The following is a 20,832-nucleotide window of genomic DNA, read 5'->3' on the forward strand; positions in this document are numbered from 1 at the left end:
GCTCTATGTGTATATATATATATACGCTAAACTATACTAATGAAAATCGAATTAGACGGACGACAGGTTTGTAATACTGAAAACTACACAGGCGATCTATAAACCTCTGTTCTTACAGTAAATACAAAACTTGTATAATAACCTTCTGGCATCTTTTTATTACAATGTATACACGCAAGAATTATTTTACATGCGTTACTGACAAATTGACACGTAGCCTATATACAATTTCTCTCAAGCATACATTTTCATTTTTTCTCTTCCAATACATTAATATTATTATTTAATACAGGGGGAAAAAAAATTATGAAAATAATTCAGTAGTGAAAAACAAATTCATACATATTTTCGATTGTAATACGTTCGCGTTGCAATTATTATTTTTCAAAATTCAATACGCCTGTTTATTTCAATAGATTATAAAAAAAAAAAAAAAAGAAAATCTACTTTACAATTTTTCTGTTGACTGTTTTAAGCGAATCGTTTATTCGATGTATTGTTTGCAAATCATTTTTAAGACAAATTACGAAGTTGCTGGAAGTAGTTTCATTGCGAGAGGCGTGATTACGCATTATGGACTGTAACTTGCGGTTCGCCTCTGATTCTCTCACAAATCCGTCGAGTATCACTGAAGAAGAAAAAATCTTACACGTACACGTGTAAATAAACCGGAAAGTGGAGTCGCCTCGTAGTTAAAAAATTGCGGTGCACGTTGCTTCCGGTTTTACTTTCCGCTTGTATGCAAGACGCTTGCATGTACATTTATGTTGCACATTTACACTCTACGCGTAATTACAAGGAAACGAGTGGCTGTCTGATCGTGAGTTTCTCAGAGATAGCATACAAGAAGCGATATGACTGCGCTGAACCGCTACGTTGAAAAGGAATGCGATGTAGAATAAAACATGCAAGAACAAAATAAAAAACGCGTCTAGGTATTAAAATAGGATTCTATATACGCGCAAGGAAGTTGGTGAAAAAAAGTTGAGTGAAGAAAAGAAATTAAATGGGGAGGAACTAAAAAGAGCGGGAAAAATAGAGAGGGAGGGAGAGAGATTGAGACGTGCATGCGTTACAAGTTACTCACAAGATTGACGGGTGTATATTTATTTATTTCATCTCTGTAAAAGCACGTGCATCATTTATGAAAGTAAGAGGCACAGACTTAATGAACAAAAAAACACACGCTTATGAATTCAAACGCTCGTTGTTGGCGATTGAAAATGAAATTTTTACGGTGCTTACGATTGTAGAATCAATCGTTTCTGCATTTTATTGAACTGGGAGAAAGTTCCCGCTCTTCGAATCTACTTCGAGAAGTATTCGTCCGTCAGCGACATCTCGCGACTAAAATGAGAGCTAATTAATCAAACGCCCCCTTTCTCACTTCTTTGAAAACAATATATATTTTTTTTTTTTTTCTAATTTTATTTCTATTCAAGTTGAGAAAAAAAAAATCTCCCCCGGGCATAAATTTGTTACACGACAAATATTTGTTTGTAAATAATTATCAAGGAAATTAATCGGAGGAAAGTTGCGAGTCGATCGATATGTCGCGAAAGAATTCTTTCTATACATATATACTTATGCAATTTATATGTTGGTATATAACTATGTGTACCAATTAGTTACAGTATGTTTACTTGGTCGTTTTTATACGCCCGTATTTCTGTACATAAAACCTGCTTTTGATAGTTAATATTATTTTTCATCAGATCAAACTCAATCTGTCACGGCCATAGCCTATATTTCTGTAAAACGAGTATGCAACTTATAACTGACGCTTTCCTTTCTATTTCTGTTTCAGAACTGCCAGCTGAGGAGGGTAAGTGAAAAAAAAAAATACAGCAATTTATGTTTATTGTGTACATGATAATCATTCGGATTCCGGATAAACGGAAAATGAATCAACCTCTTTTTTTTTTTGTATGTACATCGAATATGTTCATCTATGTATCTCTGTACGTATGTATTCGTTCAAGTTTCATCTGCGTACAAGAAAAATCTCCGCGAAAATGTTCGGAGAGAATTTTTTACTCGGGTACAACAAATCTCAAAGGATAATAAGAGACAATGGATAAAAAGTGAAAAAAAGTAAACGAGAAAAAAAAATGTCGTAGAAAATAGAAATAAACCAAATGACACGGCAACAGAGCGCAGTAAATAAAGAAACTGTAATAATTTATCGATTATACGAATTATGTAACGATCGGAATCTCCGCCACAGGCAATGGATATGTATAATAGAGTAGTTTTTATTTTTTACTTTTTCGAATTTGGACTTGTCCGCCACCCAGGTTAGTTCCAAATACACGAATAAGAATCCCCTCCAAAGCACAGATCTCTCTTTTATCTCAACCCTAAACCCTCGCGCAAGAGCCGTGAAGTTTGTCATTTAAAATATTACACACGTTTTTACTACATTTTCAGTATATATTTCCTCCCAGGAAGAATTGTTTGTGCAATAAAAAAAAAAAAAAAAAAAAATCAGTCACTGCGTGAAATCAGTGAGCATTAATTCTAATATTGAATAAAGATATCAAGCATTGTCTGTGGATCGTTGTTACGTCAGCTGTATCCGATTAGAATTGAGCTTTTTTGTGAGTTTCACACCAGTGGACGATTTTTCCATTTACTGTGTTGATATTAATTTTGTCAAATAGTAGCATCGATGCTGATTGATTTTTCTACAAATAGTTACTCCCATGATCAAATATATGTACACAGTGTACTAAAATTTAAGTAAAAATACGTATATCTTAAATGGCAAACTTCACAAACCTTGCTCTCTTGTGCTTTTCGTGTTTTTCGAAACCTACTCGTGCTTTCGCGGGGATTTCGATTCATTTGTTTGGAATCAATTTGAGGGGAGGGGGGGGGGGTGTCCCTATCAAATTTCGAAAAATTCCAAAATAAGGATCGCCCTAATAATGTCACGTATAATCATTACACGGCCAACCTGTGCGAAGCAAGCTTGTGCTTTCCGCACTTGTGGGTGATCTTCCAAACAAACACACGAGTAATTTACGCTCTCTCGCATGTGTCCTGCGTCCTATATAGACACGCGCATACGGGTATATATGGAGCATTCCACGTCAGATTAACCTGACCAAAAGCCTGACCTCTCGTAATTTGTTTAAACTTTGTGATAACCTTCCGTTACTTGTCGATAATATTTGTGATTATTTAAAGATTTTTATTCGTCGACGGTCAGACGTTAGCGTTCTGTATAAAATTTATGCGGAAATTGGGAATATCCGAAGTTTAATTGAGTATAACTCGAAAATTATTACCAAGAAGATACGCAGAAATTTATCGAGGCCGCTGAAATTTCATGAAGACTCAAAAAATATCAGTCTTTGAAATTTTTCTAAACGGTTAAATTTTTTCGATAAAAACTTCACAGGATATATTCCCTCTCTTATTATTAAAAAACTTCTCCCGTGTAAACTTCATCATGGGTCAGGATTTCGTTTCAAAGCTGTAAATTTTTTCCGAACTGTTTTGTAAGAAAAAAAAAAATGAATAAATAAAAGAGGTTTATTGTTGTTATTATTATTATTATTGTTGTTGTTGTTGTTATTATTATTTTAGACCAACAGAAATTTTTCACAAAGTTTATACCAAATTTGAGATGGTCAGGTCGATCTGACGTGGAATGCCCGATATATTGTATCATACTCGCGTGTACAAGTATAGGTGTTGTGTTGCGTGTACCGGAGAATTTGGCCTCAAATTGATACGCGCTGCTGTTATGGATCCGTGAAAACGATCGGATAGACAAGCCGAGCCAAGCCAAACTTATAAACCAAACTAAACGAAAGGAAAGGAAACGAAACGAAACTAAACGAAACTAAACCAAGCCAAACTTATAAACCAAACTAAACGAAAGGAAAGGAAACGAAACGAAACTAAACGAAACTAAACCAAGCCACCGGCGGCCCGCCGCACAGCCGCAACAAATTTTCGTCTCTAATATCTTCCCGTGCATGCTGTGAATATATGCATATGTATATATGTACACACACACACACACACACACACACACGTGAACAAGTACGTTCAAACCTACGTCAAAGCCGACCGTCCGCGCTTCGGTTTTAACGGTGAAATTCTGCAGCCATCCCTAAATTTGTGATCCAACGATTATTCGGTGACGTTGCTGCAGCTATATATAATGGCAGGCGGCTCTTCAGAGTGCTCCAGAGCACTGGTGTGCAGCCAAATCCGTTATACGGTTCACGTGTACGTAATTACGTTACCTATCTCTGCTGCACAGCTGACAAGAGACTCGTCGTGTATCGGGGGAGGGGGCGGGGGAGAATTTGTTTGAAAATCCGAATGGCTGCCAGGTACAGGAAACATTTCCGCCGAAAAGGGTTGCGCAATTTTTTTCACAAATGTATAATATTTTCTTTTAACCATCGCGATAGAGTTCGACGTATCGGCGCGGTAATCGATTCGAGTAAATAAAGTTCCCTGTTGGACTGAAAGAATGTGGGAAACGAAGGAAAACAAAAATGCACAAATTTCTATTTTCATTAACCGGGAAATTTAGCAATAAAAATTGTGATTAAAATCTGCACATTAGAAGACACTTGAAGGCGAAATTTCATATAGCTAATTGTCAAAAAAAAAAATTAAACTTTGTTCGACTTACGCGCTGTACAACAATATGTTGCAAGTGTTGCGCAAAAAACCTAATTTTTTTTTTTTTTTTTTTTTGTGACTTCCCACTCACTTTCTTTCCTTAGCGCCCGTGTTTATTATTTTCTTGGCAGTGAAATTCACGTAGCCGAAATTAAATGACATTCGCAGAGTTTTTACTGCAAGAATTACCAAACCAGAGTTAGCCAATTGTGGCTGACGGGTGTAACAAAATTTTTGGCAAGATTATAAGAGTTGGTACACAGAGTCGACCTCTATTACAGACCCCGCTTGCAGAAAGTAAGTGTTGAAATTTGACTCTAAGTCTCCCGTAACAATAGACTCTTGAAATTTGTTACCCGTAGAGAAGTTAATGAGTTGCGATGCTGAAAATTTCAGCGATTCTTACAGAGCTTTGTCTGCAATCGGAGAATCTTTGAGTAAAGGGGTAAAAAAAAAAAAACAAAAAAAAAAAAATCAAACACGATATGAAACAGCTTTACGTGCAATCGTGGTTGATAGATTTGGTTTCTTTCTTTCTTTCTTCTTTTTTTCATTTATTGTTTCAAATTTCATGAGGTAAAAACGAAGAAATATGTTTCTATTTCGACATCCGTTTTCGCGTTACAAATTTCCTGTACTGCTATTGTACAACGGAAATCAATCCAATCATATCCAACCTTCGCTACCTTGTCTCTCACTGCGGTATTAAAGGACCTTTCATAGGCCACCGGCTATAACAGGCTTAACGGGGATTCAATTAGTGGGTGCTAGAAGCAGCTACAAACGTTCATTTTGATGTTCGAAATTCATTTTTACATTAAAACACGTTTATATTTCCATGTAATATATACATACGCGAAGGTATTTCGACGAATTGAATTTTCATTCCGTACTGCGGAACTGTACATCAACGGAAGATTACTAAATACTTGATTCTCAATTTATAATTATATATATTTTACTCGTCTTTCTTCTGTTGCGATATTCGAAACTCGAAAAGTATGATAAATAATAATAATAATAATAATAATAATAAATGAAAAGCAATCGTACACGCGTTCGAAGATCACGTAATTAATTAAAATTGAAGATATTTGGTTATCCTTCGACGAGTTGCCAACTTATGCTTCTCACGCTCTGGATGTTTCATTGAATAGCGGATATAATCCGGTCCCTTACATAATATACGTATACGTATACAGTTTAGTATACAATGTATTAGGCTTATCAAACTAGGCCACATTAACAACCATCGTGCAGATCGCCGCCTTCAGCTCACATGCCACCTTATTAAATACTCGTTCGATAATTATGCGTTTTTATAAGTTTTTATACGTATTGTAATACCCATTTTGTGAAGAAAAAAAAAGAGAGAAAGAAAAAGAAGTTCAACTTAATAACCGGTGAAAAATATGTCTTTCGTACATTTACCTTATTATTATTGTTATTGTACGCCTGTATAATTTTACCTATTACATCGTATGTCTATAGTATACCGAACTAATTTTTATACGGAATATTAAAGTTGCGGAGGTTTATTTATTTATTTTTTTTTTTGTTGAAATTCGATGACCCCGTTCTTTTCCCATAGTTAATTATTGTTGTACACCTGTATAGCAATAATATAAATTCACAACGGTATTTGCACAAGGACGTGTCATTGTAAAATACGTATAGTTGTATATACGCCGTTGTCTCATTTCTTGAATTTAATCACCGCTGGTTTAAAATATTATACACCTATACGAGACTAGAATTCAACGTTTTTGTTTGCCAGTCTTGTGTATATATATATACCTACGGATAGGTTTATATCTGTTTACGTGACACGCTTGACGATATGCAGTGCGTATATGTATGCGGTACCTAAAGTAAATTTCAAAAAAAAAAAAAAAAGCTCAAAACGATCGAAAATTTTCATTTTTATTATTTCGATAGATTAAACGTAGTATTAAAGATATATCGTATACAAAATCTGGGTATGCACGCATGATATTAAATTTTAAATCGCTTACGGTAGGAATTTCTATAGCTGTAGCATTAGCGAAGGTACGTGTGTGTGAATATGCATATATACATATATGCTGTAAGCATACGTGCATACACACAGCATAAATCGTTGTGTTTGTTAAATATTGCGAGTGTAGAAATTCAAGGACGACTGGGAAACGTCGCGATGCCGGTGTCTTGGCTTTTAACTAATACGCTCAAGTGCCTCTGTAATCATATCGCTAGTGCATACTATGACCCAACATAACTATATATATACATGTATATATATAATCGTAGGACAGCGTTTCGTTTAGGCACGGTAAGTATTTGTCGGCGATTAGGCGATTTCACGTCGCCCTGTGAGATATATGAATTGGCCGATGTGAGGGGCAGTTCTCTTTTTTTTTTTTTTTTTTTACTCCTGAAAAATAAAAGGAAAAAGAATTTACAAGAATGAAACAAAAAGAAGAAAGAACGTTAACAAAACCTCGAACTTGAACGAATATTAGGTACAGAAACTGGATATATACATATACCGACATATATACATACATACATATATAGATGCGCGTATACATACATATATATATATATATATATATATATATATACACATGCCATGTATCCATAATAAAGAAATCGAAGTGACATCAACTCTTGTTCAATATTTGGATTTTTAGTCTCGTCATACAGACATTGACTCGTACTTCGTTATAACGATTCGCTCAATTCGGTTACAATATATATATATATATATATATATACATGCATTTCAAATAAATTCCTATTCTTATACGCGTACTTAGTTTGTAGTTTGTTTATGCGTGTGTGTGTGTGTGTGTTTCATGAAATTTATTCTCGTTTTATTGTATTACAGGAAAATCCATCTGGCAACTCGTTTTGGAACAATTTGACGACCTTCTAGTTAAGATTCTTCTATTAGCCGCTATCATATCATTCGTAAGTGTTTTTTCGAAGCATTTGTCTCAGATATATGTGTCCTGTTTAATTTTTTCACAGAAAAACCAGTATATATGTGTATATACGTAAACGTATGACCAAAAATATTTGTCACCATATTCAGCGTGGAATTTCATTGAGCAAAAAAAAATATATAAAGTCGAAATTATTATTATTATTTCTACAAGTTGAAACAATTGCTTGACTCGCAATAAGGAGTTGTGAAATGAAAATAAAGTGACACATATTTAAACGTGTATTGTATATAATCTACGAATTATTTTTTTTTACAGGTTCTAGCTTTATTTGAAGAGCACGATGACGCGTTCACGGCATTCGTCGAGCCCTTCGTTATTCTCCTTATTCTTATCGCGAACGCCGTTGTCGGTGTTTGGCAAGAACGTAACGCCGAATCCGCGATTGAGGCGCTCAAAGAGTACGAACCTGAAATGGGAAAAGTTGTTCGAGGTGACAAATCTGGTGTACAGAGGCTCAGGGCAAAGGAAATTGTACCTGGTGATATAGTCGAGGTATCAGTTGGTGACAAAATACCGGCTGATATTCGTCTCACTAAAATCTACTCAACTACACTAAGGATTGACCAGTCCATTCTCACCGGTGAATCAGTTTCCGTCATCAAACACACCGAGGCCATCCCAGACCCACGTGCTGTCAATCAGGTTTGTATATCACTTGTTGTATTGAAACTTTCGATAAATCGATACTCGATGGGGATGAAATTGCCACTTCTATCCTGTCTTACAATTAGCCACTCCGTCATCCCTTTTTTTTTTCCTACCTCAGAACTTTTCCCTGTATCGAAATTAGCTCTGATCGTGATTTTTCAACTGTCCAAGTACCGCTACTTGACGTTGATTTAATCCTAATCGAAAAATTCCGAACTCTTTAATGTTTGGTGAGGAAGAAACGTGAAAAGAAAAAGAAATAACTATGGATTTTTATTGTGAGACGTCGCTGAGTTTGTTCTTGTATTGATATTTCACTTACATTCGGTAAAAATCGTCATTCTTTACGATATTGTTATTTATGACGTTTGTGTGACGAAATATCGAAGAAAGAATTAACAATTTTAATATGACCGAAGGAGTTACGCTTACAAAATATGGCTATGGTTTTTTCTAGATCCTATAGGTATAGTTTATCGCTTTTTAATAAACCACTTCAAAAAATGGAGATAAAAATTACTTCCCAATAAAAATGCATAGTTGAATTGAGGTGTTGAATTTCAAACCTCGTGATTCTTATCTCCAATAGTTAAGAAGCTCGTTTTTCTTGACTAACATTTTTGTCATATTTTTCTTTGTTCAGGATAAGAAGAACATTTTGTTCTCCGGAACTAACGTAGCCGCTGGAAAGGCGCGAGGCGTTGTAATTGGAACCGGATTGAATACCGCCATTGGTAAAATCCGTACCGAGATGTCGGAAACCGAGGAAATCAAGACGCCGCTTCAGCAAAAACTCGACGAGTTCGGTGAACAATTGTCGAAGGTAATTTCGGTGATTTGCGTCGCTGTCTGGGCGATCAATATCGGTCACTTCAACGACCCGGCTCACGGAGGATCATGGATCAAAGGTGCCATCTACTACTTCAAAATTGCCGTCGCCCTTGCCGTCGCTGCTATTCCCGAAGGTCTTCCGGCCGTAATCACGACTTGTCTTGCCCTCGGCACTCGTCGTATGGCCAAGAAAAATGCCATCGTACGGTCACTTCCGTCCGTCGAAACCCTCGGTTGCACCTCCGTCATCTGTTCCGATAAAACCGGTACCTTGACCACCAATCAGATGTCCGTCAGCCGGTAGGTGGTATCTCTGATATATCGTTGAGCCACACTGTGAAATTGGTTACGTTGTGAAATTTTTTGTGAAAATTTGATGTGAATTGTTTCAGCATGTTCACATTCGAAAAAATTGAGGGTAACGACAGCAGCTTCCACGAGTTCGAGATAACCGGATCGACCTACGAGCCGATCGGTGAGATATTCCTCAAGGGTCAGAAGATAAAGGGTAACGATTTCGAGACGCTCCACGAGATCGGAACGATATGCATAATGTGCAACGACTCTGCAATCGATTTCAACGAGTTCAAACAGGCCTTCGAGAAGGTCGGCGAGGCGACGGAAACCGCGCTTATCGTTCTAGCCGAGAAGGTTAATCCCTTCGGCGTTTCGAAGGCCGGTCTGGACCGTCGTGCATCGGCTATTGTAGTCAGGCAGGACATCGAGACCAAGTGGAAGAAGGAGTTCACCCTGGAATTCTCCCGCGACCGCAAGTCCATGTCATCCTACTGCGTCCCCCTGAAACCGTCTAAACTCGGCACCGGACCAAAACTCTTCGTCAAGGGAGCACCGGAGGGTGTCCTCGACAGATGCACCCACGCCCGTGTCGGAACCCAGAAGTTCCCACTGACATCGACCCTCAAGAACCGCATTCTCGAACTCACCAGGCAATACGGAACCGGACGCGACACCCTCCGTTGTCTCGCTCTCGCGACCGCCGACCACCCGATGAAACCCGACGACATGGACCTCGGCGACTCTACCAAATTCTTCACCTACGAAAAGGAACTCACATTCGTCGGTGTCGTTGGTATGCTTGACCCGCCCCGAAAGGAGGTATTCGACTCGATTGTAAGATGCCGTGCAGCCGGTATTCGCGTAATCGTTATCACCGGTGACAACAAGGCAACCGCTGAAGCTATCTGCCGACGCATCGGCGTTTTCGGCGAGGACGAAGACACCACCGGAAAGTCATACTCTGGTCGTGAATTCGACGATCTTCCTCTGTCCGAACAAAAGGCCGCATGTGCCAGGGCCAGGCTCTTCTCCCGTGTCGAACCTGCGCACAAGTCTAAGATCGTTGAATTCCTTCAGGGAATGAATGAAATCTCTGCTATGGTTAGTTTTTTGTTTGTTTTTTTATCGTTCATTTTTTAGGGGTTTGAATTTCGCGAATACGCGCTTCATCGGTGATTCGTTTCATAACGCTCTTTATTTTTTTCTCTCAATCCATGATTACAGACTGGTGACGGTGTCAATGACGCTCCGGCCCTGAAGAAGGCTGAAATCGGCATTGCCATGGGATCTGGTACCGCAGTCGCTAAGTCCGCTTCTGAAATGGTATTGGCTGACGACAACTTCTCATCTATCGTCGCTGCCGTTGAGGAGGGTCGTGCTATCTACAACAACATGAAACAGTTTATCCGTTATCTCATTTCGTCCAACATTGGTGAAGTCGTAAGGTAAGGAAACTCTGTATGAAAGATTGAAAAGTTGCTTTTAACAGCAGTTGTAGCCCTGAAAATCCCTAGAATATCGTCAGATCCACGTATTCTGTTACCCGATATCGCCGCAAAATGATAAACATCAGAGCACATTGCAAAGAAAGTACCATACGTTTTGTAGTATTTTCCTCACTGCCGCCCTCGGTCTTCCGGAAGCTTTGATCCCCGTTCAGCTCCTTTGGGTCAACTTGGTAACAGACGGTCTTCCTGCCACCGCGCTCGGTTTCAATCCTCCAGATCTCGACATCATGGACAAGGTGAGTTTTAAATTTTAGTAAATAAACTTTGTCATCTTGAAGCGAGCTTGCGTCTTAGCAGCAGGTCCGAAAATTTCTTCACGTAAACGCGCTTTCAGCCCCCGCGCAAGGCTGACGAGTCCCTCATTTCCGGGTGGTTGTTTTTCCGCTACATGGCTATTGGTGGATACGTCGGTGCTGCTACCGTTGGAGGTGCTGCATGGTGGTTCCTGTACAGTCCCCACGGACCTCAGATGAACTACTACCAGCTGGTAAAGAGAAACCGGATCCAGAGAATACTGATATTTGTCATTGATTGTCGTTGAGTTCATTTTTTTATCATCATTTGTAATAATTATTTCACAGACGCATCACTTGGCCTGCATCGGCGGTGGCGATGAATTCAAGGGTCTTGACTGCAAAGTCTTTACCGATCCTCATCCCATGACAATGGCTCTCTCGGTTCTCGTTACCATTGAGATGTTGAACGCTATGAACAGGTACGAATTTTCTTTTTACTTATTGTTTGTAATTGCGTGTGTTTTTCAGTCGGAAATTTGTCTCATGTTACATGAACAGGACGATACACATCCAAGAGTAATTCTTCGATGCCCAAATCAATAAATCAACAATCGTGAATATCTTTTCATTTCTCTACAGCTTGTCCGAGAACCAATCTCTGATCTCCATGCCTCCATGGTCGAACCTTTGGCTGATCGCCTCGATGGCTCTTTCTTTCACACTCCATTTCGTCATCCTCTACGTCGACGTACTATCCGTGAGTTGATGAAAAAAAAAAGTGAAACATAAAAATGCTAATTGGATAAAGCTTGAAAGAATATGTGATTAATGAAATATTAATTATTGTATTTCAGTCCGTGTTCCAAGTGTGCCCCTTAACCCTGGACGAATGGATCACCGTAATGAAGTTCTCCATTCCAGTGGTACTCCTTGATGAAACCCTGAAGTTTGTCGCCAGAAAAATCACAGATGGTGAGAACCCAATATACACCGTGCATTGGATTGTACTGATGTGGGCTGTGTTCTTTGGAGCGATACTAGTTTCTCCAATCTAGATAAAATAAAAATAAAAAAAAAAAACCAAAACAAAAACAGCAAAAAAAAAAAAAAAATCAAACAGAAAAGAAAAGAAAAAAAACCTCGTCTAATATTAGTTGATCAATAATAATAATAATAATAATAATAATGTTTCTTTTTCCCGTGGGGGTAACGTTCATAAATAACTGAATTACCTGGACTTGCAGTTGCATTTAATATTGAACTTCCCCCATGGCACGGGAGAAGTGACGAAATGAAAGAGAGAAAAAAAAAGCAAAAGAAAAAATAACCAACAACCACAAAAAGAGATATATATATATATGCGTATATGAAACATATATACATATATAACAATAATTAATAATAATGAATTATTAACGAAGTGTGTTTAAGTGAGATTTTTAACAAGTTTTTGGACTGCTGCGCATGGTGTTAGTCAGTGCAATCATAACCGTGCGTCGTTACTAAATGCTCCCACGATGTCCCCCTGCCCTTCTTCTCCCCCTGTAGACAACAGCGTTACCACAACCGTCGCCATAAATTCTACCAACTCCAGTGGCTCCAAGTGTTTTTGAATATTCTACCGTTATTCAAGAATCATGATTTTTAAATTATTTTATACAAGTGCCTTTTTAAGCATTAACGTATGTAAATCGTAGCCAACTGACCTCAGTATTGATTCCGATGACACGAGTTTCTGATAATACTGATTAAAAGAAAAGAAAAACAAAAAAAGAAAAAAAACGAAACGAGAAAAGAAATAAAAATTCACCGCACGTCAACAAGCAATGCACTTAGTTTCGTCAGAACACATGGTGTGGGTGCATTACATTTAAAAAAAAAAAAAAAAGTTCAGTTTTATTTTTTTTCCCCTTATGTGTCCGTAACTTGTGCACGCTGACTAATTGCGCATGCTGACTCCATCGACATTTTACCGTTTCACGAATCGAACTGTGAATACGAATTCAATGGTAAATTATGTTCACATTCGTTGCCCGGTCGAATTTATCAAAGCAATTTTTCTTCACATAGACAAATAATTAATTGCAACGGTAATCAGTGCATTGCATTGTAGAGTAGAATTGTAGATTACACACACACACACACACACACACACACACACACACACACACACACACACATATATATATATATATATATATTATATACAGCCTATCACATAGTAGATCATTTCCCCCCTTATTTTTTTCATTATTTGTTACGCGTAAAAAGCAAATAGGTATATTCCAATTGCTAATTTGAGGTATTTCCCATTTTATGCGTAAAGAAGGTAAACGAAAAAAATCAAATGTACATACCAATACATTATTGTTATTATTATTATTATTCCTATTATTATTATTATTCCTATTATTATTATAGGTATGTTGAGATATTAGTGACATAATTTTATTATTTATATTAATGCTTAGGGTTGAAAAGTTATTTTTCAAATACACAAAGTGGTAGATTTAATTAGCGAAAAGAGTGTAGGAGAATATAATTAAATGAAGGAAAAATTACCAACAAAAACAAAAAATAAAAAGAAGAGTTGCTTGTTTTTTTTTTTTTTACAAAAGTGTCGATGGAGAGGTAGATAGGAAATACATACATGTAGATTAACTCGTGTTTTCTCACTTTTGCATCTGTAGTTCCTCACTCACAATCTTCACCCAATCATCTGTGTTTACGTTGAACTGAGTTTATCTTTTTTCCCTTCTAATTCGAACTAATTCCAGTGGTGATAATTATTTTCGTACATTCATAGGTATATCTACCCTTTTGTAAATCCCAAAATTTCTCTCTTTCTTTCATTTACAGCTTTGTGATTGACAATTACATGTGCATGTATATATATTTGTGTGTGCATTAACATTCACAGTACCAGGTTTGCCTGCACCTTCGAGGAAGAAGCTGAAATCGGAGTAGTAAACGTCGGGAGTATCAACTTTTCGAAAGTATTGCAAGATACATTATGTGCATGGGGAATTGGATTGAAGATGTTTCCACGACACACTATTCGTAACGTGTCTTCCTTCACTCCCTCATCCAGAGCTTTTGTGCATGTTCGTTACACGCTTAATGTAGTTGCACCTCTGTCACCTACAGACACCCATTCCTAAATAATTGTTCGAAATTACCATTACCAAATAATTCAATCATCTAAATTAACGATTAACAACTAAGTGACATTGTTATTCAACGTAACTAATTAGTTTATGTGGATTTTACGTTATGTATACGATGATATTTATGTGGGTGTGAGTGCGCGTGTGTATACACATCTATTGGCAATGCCGATTCGATGTTACGTAAACGTAATTTCTGTATTTTTATCCAATTTCGTTATCGACGGGGCACCAATAACCCTTTGAACATGATTAGCAGAGAAATCCTTGGACCAAGATTTGTAGATTCCTACTCATCGAATCGCTCAGAGCGAGGAAGAGACGATATTTGAATATTGATAACGTATGATTTCGCTGATAAAAATTACCTATATTCATTCACCCTACGCAAAAAGGACAGTGTTACCATTGATTGACTTTTATCTGTTCAGAGTTTTGTTTGCAATTTTTTGAACAATTCTCAACGATTCAGACGGTCTCAAACTTTGACCACGGATTGGATTATTATTATTTTTTTTTTTTAAATAACTAACAACGTGTATCGAATTAATTGTGAACGGTGTAAGATGCAAAAGTAGAGAATGTGCAAAACTGGGGTCTACTAAGGGTACAAAAAAAAAAAAAAAAATGAGTGAAAGAGAAAGAGGGATAGAGGAAGATGATCGTGTGTAAAAGAATTGTACAAACGACCTGTAGGCAACGTCGTAACAATAACTTATTTTTAATTATTCTTATTTAGCCGTATACAGTTTTTGGCGGCTGTTTAATTTTTGTGAATCCGTCAGTTATTTTTTTTTTTTTTTTGTAATTTTTTTTTCCCTGCTCCTCGTTTTCAATATCTCTTTCCTTTTGTGCTGTGTGATAACGTAGCTGCGCCCACTATTTTGACCCTCGAAAACGCAACAAGACTGATGAGCAGTGGTTTGATATAAATAGTGGGCCAACTGCACAATCGATGATTTATCGAAGGCATTCAATGCATATATATATACATAATATTATAAAATATTGAAACGGTTTAATAATCCATCAAGATTATTAAATTATTAGATCACGACATAATAGTAATTTATATATATATATACATACATTATATATAGCATAAATAACATACTACCTATACGTTTAAAGTGAAAAGAAAGAGAATTAAAGAAAAGAAAAAAAAAAAACAACAAAATCAGTATACAGGTGTGTGTATAAATATAAATATATATATATATATACACATACATAGAATTTTGGCATAATTGAACTTAACCGGTTAAGAATGGAAAGAGTTAGTGTTGTGGACGGTACTGTTTTATTGCCGGTAAACTTATCACGCACTAATTCGGAGTGGTTGTGTTTTTAATAATACAATAACATTTGTCTATTGTGTCATCCCTATTATGTGCTACAATAACCGATTTTAAAAATCCAGTAACCGCGTCAGTTGAATATATAATTGATGTTAGGCAGAAATCGATATCTCTGCTCGAGGTAAAAGTTATTGTTAACGGTTTGGAATCTTTTTTTTTCTTTTTTTTTTTCAACGAAAGTAGAGTTGTAATTTTTTTTTTTTTTTTCTTTTTAACGCAAATCGATGTACCGTCTTGTAGACTTATCGTGAATCTCGAAAATCAATAAGTAACAATGTGTAAAACATGTAAAACATCTCGAGGAGAGATTCGACGATTCTCTGACGCGGCTACGTTCATATTAGAAGGAGAAATTTCAATTCTACTCTACTATGCTCAATCATAAGGTGAGAAACTTGTAGAAAGTTAATTAACGTCCGTTTTTTTTTTTATTTATTTTTTTTCCTTTGTTTTTTTTTTTTTTTTGTTTTTTGTTTTATTTGGAGTGTCACTGCAATTGGCTGGGTATCGCATAATAAATAGTAAGTACTACGTTTAAACACGTTAACCCGCTGGTGTGAAACGAATGAGAAGTAACAACAATCATCCGAAGCTTTTTGACAAGGGGGAGAGATGAGAGAGGAAAGTGCGGTGTGCCATCCGATGATAATAATAATAATGTATATTTATATTAATTTAAAAGAAAAAAGGAAAACACACACATAGAGAGAACAAATATAAATACCACAATCGCATAAAGTTTTTGTAAAGTGAGGTGACTATATAATGTGCACGGAAGAGTGACGGTTCGTATTTGGCGTTGACGCCGGAAAAACGAGTAAAAATTTGCAGGAAGCATGTCTATAACAAAAGCGTGCGATTAGGGTGACCGTTAATTTTGCACCCTTTGATTAGTCACAATTACCTGAACTAAGCCTAACCCTGAACTGAAACTTAACGACGTTCGACTTTAATGTTATTATTATTATTATTAATATTATTATTACTGTCACAAGTTCTAATTACAACGACTGGGAATAGTCGTGAGTATGGAACTCGATTGTGTAGCAACGATTTTGTTTATTTATCAATTTTATTTATCTCTAACGATGCGAGCGAACGAAGATAAATATTATAAATACTACATTTACGAATTTTGAACTGAATAATATTATAACAAGTAGAAAAGGAAGGGAATTAAAAATTAATGAAAATGATAAAGAATATGTATAATAAGAGGAAAAGAAACGAAACTGCAGAATATTATCTAATTAATTGATTGATTGATTGATTGATTGATTGATTGATTAATTAATTGGTTGATTGATACGTTACCAACTTGTTATAATAATAAAGAAAGAAACAAATCATGTGTTACTAATTGTGTGTGTTGAAAATTAATAATTGGCCATACATACATACATACATACCATGTCACACAAAATACTAATCTGTCGAAATTTATAATATGAATTGACCAATTTTTGGTAATGTTGAATCATCGTCAGTCACTCAGACAATATGACAGTTTGAGCACCATTATACACGTATAATACATTACATACTAACTAGACAAATTTCTCTGTAATTTTTATTTCAATTCTTGTTTTGTTTTTTTTTTTCCCCCGTTTTAATCAATTTTTTTTACTTTCAACACTTCATCTCCGTTAATTTGTTGTTACTTAATATAAATGTGTATATAAATATACATATATCATATATGTAAATACTGCCACGTCCTCAAATATCAAACGTGAATTATTTCAATAAATTCAATATTGTACACAAATTATTTCTTTGCTCTACAATGACGTATCATTGTGCACAGAGTAATTTCCTTCGGTTTTATGGTATACGATAATCTTGATGCAATTGATATTTCGCATTGTACAAATCGTATTTGAAATTTGTTTAAATATTGTGGATTTTCGGGGTAGGACAATGAAATATAACGTTTGAAAGAACACAATGGTCTGAAAAAAAGGAAATTACGATCATTGCGATACCTGCATTGTTAAATCACTATTGTCGAAATTTCAAGCATGCTTGTTTTTGATAGATATGTTCAAATCGATAAACTGAGCGATCAAATTATTCTTATACGGTGAAGAATTACCGAATTTGTACTTAAATTCGGCTGTGTTGTACATCTGCTACAGTTGGCGTTTCTCTGTAATAATTCACAACGAAAAAGAGAAACAATCGTTTTTTTTTTTTTTTTTTTCTTTCTTTTTTCCTTTTTTCTTTCACCACACTACCATGCCTGCTGGTTTGTCAGTTCAGTCAAATCTCCGTTCTTACTTCACCACGAAGGAAACACCGACCTGCACGTCACTCGACATTTCTGGTAAGGTAACGCACACTTTTTTGCAGTATACTTATATATATATATATATACGTTTTATTATACTAATCTACATATATATGATGCCCATTTGTTGTTATAATTAATATATTGAATAATTTATACATGTCTCGTTGTTTCCGAATGTGTACACCTGTTTTTCTCACAACCTGTTGTATTCTGGATACTTAATTCGCAGGACCACATTTTTTTTTTGTTTTTTTTTTATTCTCAATCGAGCAATGATAATAATACGTTACTCTATTCGTTTAATACGTGAAAATTGTTTCTATAACATTTGTGTCGAGATTCTCGGTTTACAAAATTAGTCTCGTGCCATTTCGGTAATTGTCTTGTCCGTTAAAACTCTTCCGTCAAGCCCGATGTAAATTTATAATTTGTTTTAATCGTTGCACGATATCCGTATCCGTAACCAATGTTTCCAATACTTGTATATCCTCGGGATTCTGACGATGATAACTTATCACATCTGTTGTACATATTCACAAAGAGACACGATCAAATTACACCGGATGCAATCGACGTTATAATAGTACTATCAAAAAATCGCGTAAACACTTCCAGCCTTTATAACTATCGTAATGTGAAAAAAACTACAGCGACATACGTTCGATATCAATGAATTGGCGCATCGAGTTTAATTTAATACGATAAATTTGATCACGGACCGTTGAATATACATATTATATAAGCATAACGGATCGAAATACGCGGGATGCCAGTACTGAAATTAATTCCTACGGTATATTTATTTATCAAAACTTGTTAGGTGAACGGTAAATTGAGAGTAACAAATGTGATTACAGTTTCCCCGACGGTGGTCGTGAGGAAATAAGATGGAAGATAATCGCACAAGTGATTCGTGCAGCGACAGAGCGGACACACATCGCGCAATAAAACCTACACCAAACACCGCCGATGCAAGGCAGACATGGAATTGACAAAGAAAGGGGGAAAAAAATGAAGAGAAATTCTCTGAAGAATTGATCATTCTCTATATATAAAAACACGGATGGATATATACATATATACATATACGTATATAATATATATATGTGTGTGTGTGTGTGTGTGTATATAGAAACAAGTACGCGTGTACAGCGAATTGTCTATACGCAGCAATGATTATTATACACGATGATGATAATAATAATAATAATAATAATAATCGTCAATGAATGATTCCATTGATTGCCTTCGGTGATGCACATATATGTATATATATATACTGCACATGATATAATACATATATACCTATATTTATATATGTATGTATATATATACGTACACATTATATATTGCCATACGAAACTAATATTAACAGAAGTGTAACGCTTGTGTACACGGTGAAGGTGGCAGGCGTTTGCTGGTTTTAAAAGTGGCAGAACAGTAAATTAATTCAGACACATTGTGTATGTTGCAGTGGGTGATGTGGTCGTCGACAAGTGGGCCTAACCTACTGGTCCCCACTGGCCTCGCGACTACTATTCCGTTATAATGTCAAACATCCCATCCTGACAAACGTTATATGTGTGTTCAGCGACAGTACGATAGAGTACGGAAGACAGAGATAAACGAGGGGAGAAAAAATGTTACATTCGAGTCGAAGCCCTGGTACACGTGTTATTGCATTAGCGACATCTTGGAAAATTTAACAATCGGTATATTTGATGTAAAGAAAATTGACAAGCGAACAATCAAATGAAAAGAAACGAAACATCTAGAAAGGCGCACACACACACACACACACACACTGACTCACTCGTTCATATGTAGTACAATTATTTACTGCACTGCTACGGATGCTAGCAAACCTAATTAGAAAAGACAACGTCGGACCTTAATTCTGTTTATACATACATACGTACACATGTATGTGTGTATACATATATGTATATATAAAACACGGCTGGAGGTGCTCGCTTGATATAATAAAGTTACACAGATTTATGTATGACAATAACGCCCCCACCCCCCACCCCCAGAGAGACTGTCCGTATTTTTGTCTGTTTTTATTTATTATCCTTTATTATCTCATCGCGGTATCCCCCCCCCCCTTGCCCCTTTCAGTTTTTTTTTTTTTTTTTACCCCCTCCTCTCTCGTTTATTAATCGTTTTTATTAACAGGAAGCTGCATCACCGATTTTCCCCAAAAACTTCGTTTTTAACACGTCGCAATTAGCGATTCCCTTAATTCCTAACTTCACCCCTCATGTTATACTTGTACCCGTGTTACTTTAAATTCGCAATCTCTCTTATCATTGATATCACGTCTTAACCATTAATTTATTCGTTATTATCGCCTTTAGATATTTACTATAACTGTTATAAGAATAAACGACGGAAAAAAAAATAAATAAATAAATTTAAAAAAACAAAAAAAAAAAAAAATTAAGCAGATCGAGAAGAGATGGAATGAAATTGAAGATAAAACAAACAATATAATGTAATTATTTATGAGATTGGTTGATCATGTTCTTCCTTCCCAGTTTTCAATGATAATAACAATAATAATAGTTATAATATTATTAATATTATTAATAATAAGCACCGACTAGTGAAACGATTGTTACAACTATATAATTAACATGACGAGCCGGGCATATTGAAAAAAATCATTGAATATACTACTACTGTAAAAAGAGAATAACGAAAGAAAGGAAGAAAGGGAAAAATGTTGCTCGGGAGTAATAATATAATTGCGTGAGTGTCTCTTTAATGTAACACTATCTGTGCATATCTTATTATTATTATAATATCACATCACGACACTGTCACACGATATAAAATTATACATGATACA

At 35.9% G+C, this 20,832-nt stretch overlaps 1 protein-coding gene across 5 annotated transcripts in view; it reads left to right on the forward strand.

Annotated features, from left to right (window-relative positions):
* LOC107227280 (calcium-transporting ATPase sarcoplasmic/endoplasmic reticulum type) overlaps positions 1–20,420 on the forward strand; it is a 34,057-nt gene extending 13,637 nt beyond the window's left edge. For 3 of the 5 annotated variants that reach the window (XM_046741719.1, XM_046741720.1, XM_046741721.1), the window contains exons 3-13: positions 1,808–1,825; positions 7,520–7,602; positions 7,896–8,282; positions 8,932–9,419; positions 9,512–10,517; positions 10,641–10,861; positions 11,025–11,160; positions 11,259–11,411; positions 11,506–11,639; positions 11,800–11,917; positions 12,015–12,505. In XM_046741719.1, coding sequence (XP_046597675.1) covers positions 1,808–1,825; positions 7,520–7,602; positions 7,896–8,282; positions 8,932–9,419; positions 9,512–10,517; positions 10,641–10,861; positions 11,025–11,160; positions 11,259–11,411; positions 11,506–11,639; positions 11,800–11,917; positions 12,015–12,215 — 2,945 coding nt within the window. In that variant the 3' untranslated portion in view covers positions 12,216–12,505. Of the gene's footprint in view, positions 1–1,807; positions 1,826–7,519; positions 7,603–7,895; positions 8,283–8,931; positions 9,420–9,511; positions 10,518–10,640; positions 10,862–11,024; positions 11,161–11,258; positions 11,412–11,505; positions 11,640–11,799; positions 11,918–12,014; positions 12,506–18,835 lie in introns of those variants that run through there. The other 2 variants (XM_046741723.1, XM_046741722.1) reach the window with 2 other exon arrangements.
* The last annotated feature ends 412 nt before the right edge of the window (positions 20,421–20,832 follow it).

The sequence above is a fragment of the Neodiprion lecontei genome, chromosome 5 (assembly GCF_021901455.1).
Source record: "Neodiprion lecontei isolate iyNeoLeco1 chromosome 5, iyNeoLeco1.1, whole genome shotgun sequence".
Taxonomy (NCBI): Eukaryota; Metazoa; Arthropoda; class Insecta; order Hymenoptera; family Diprionidae; genus Neodiprion; species Neodiprion lecontei.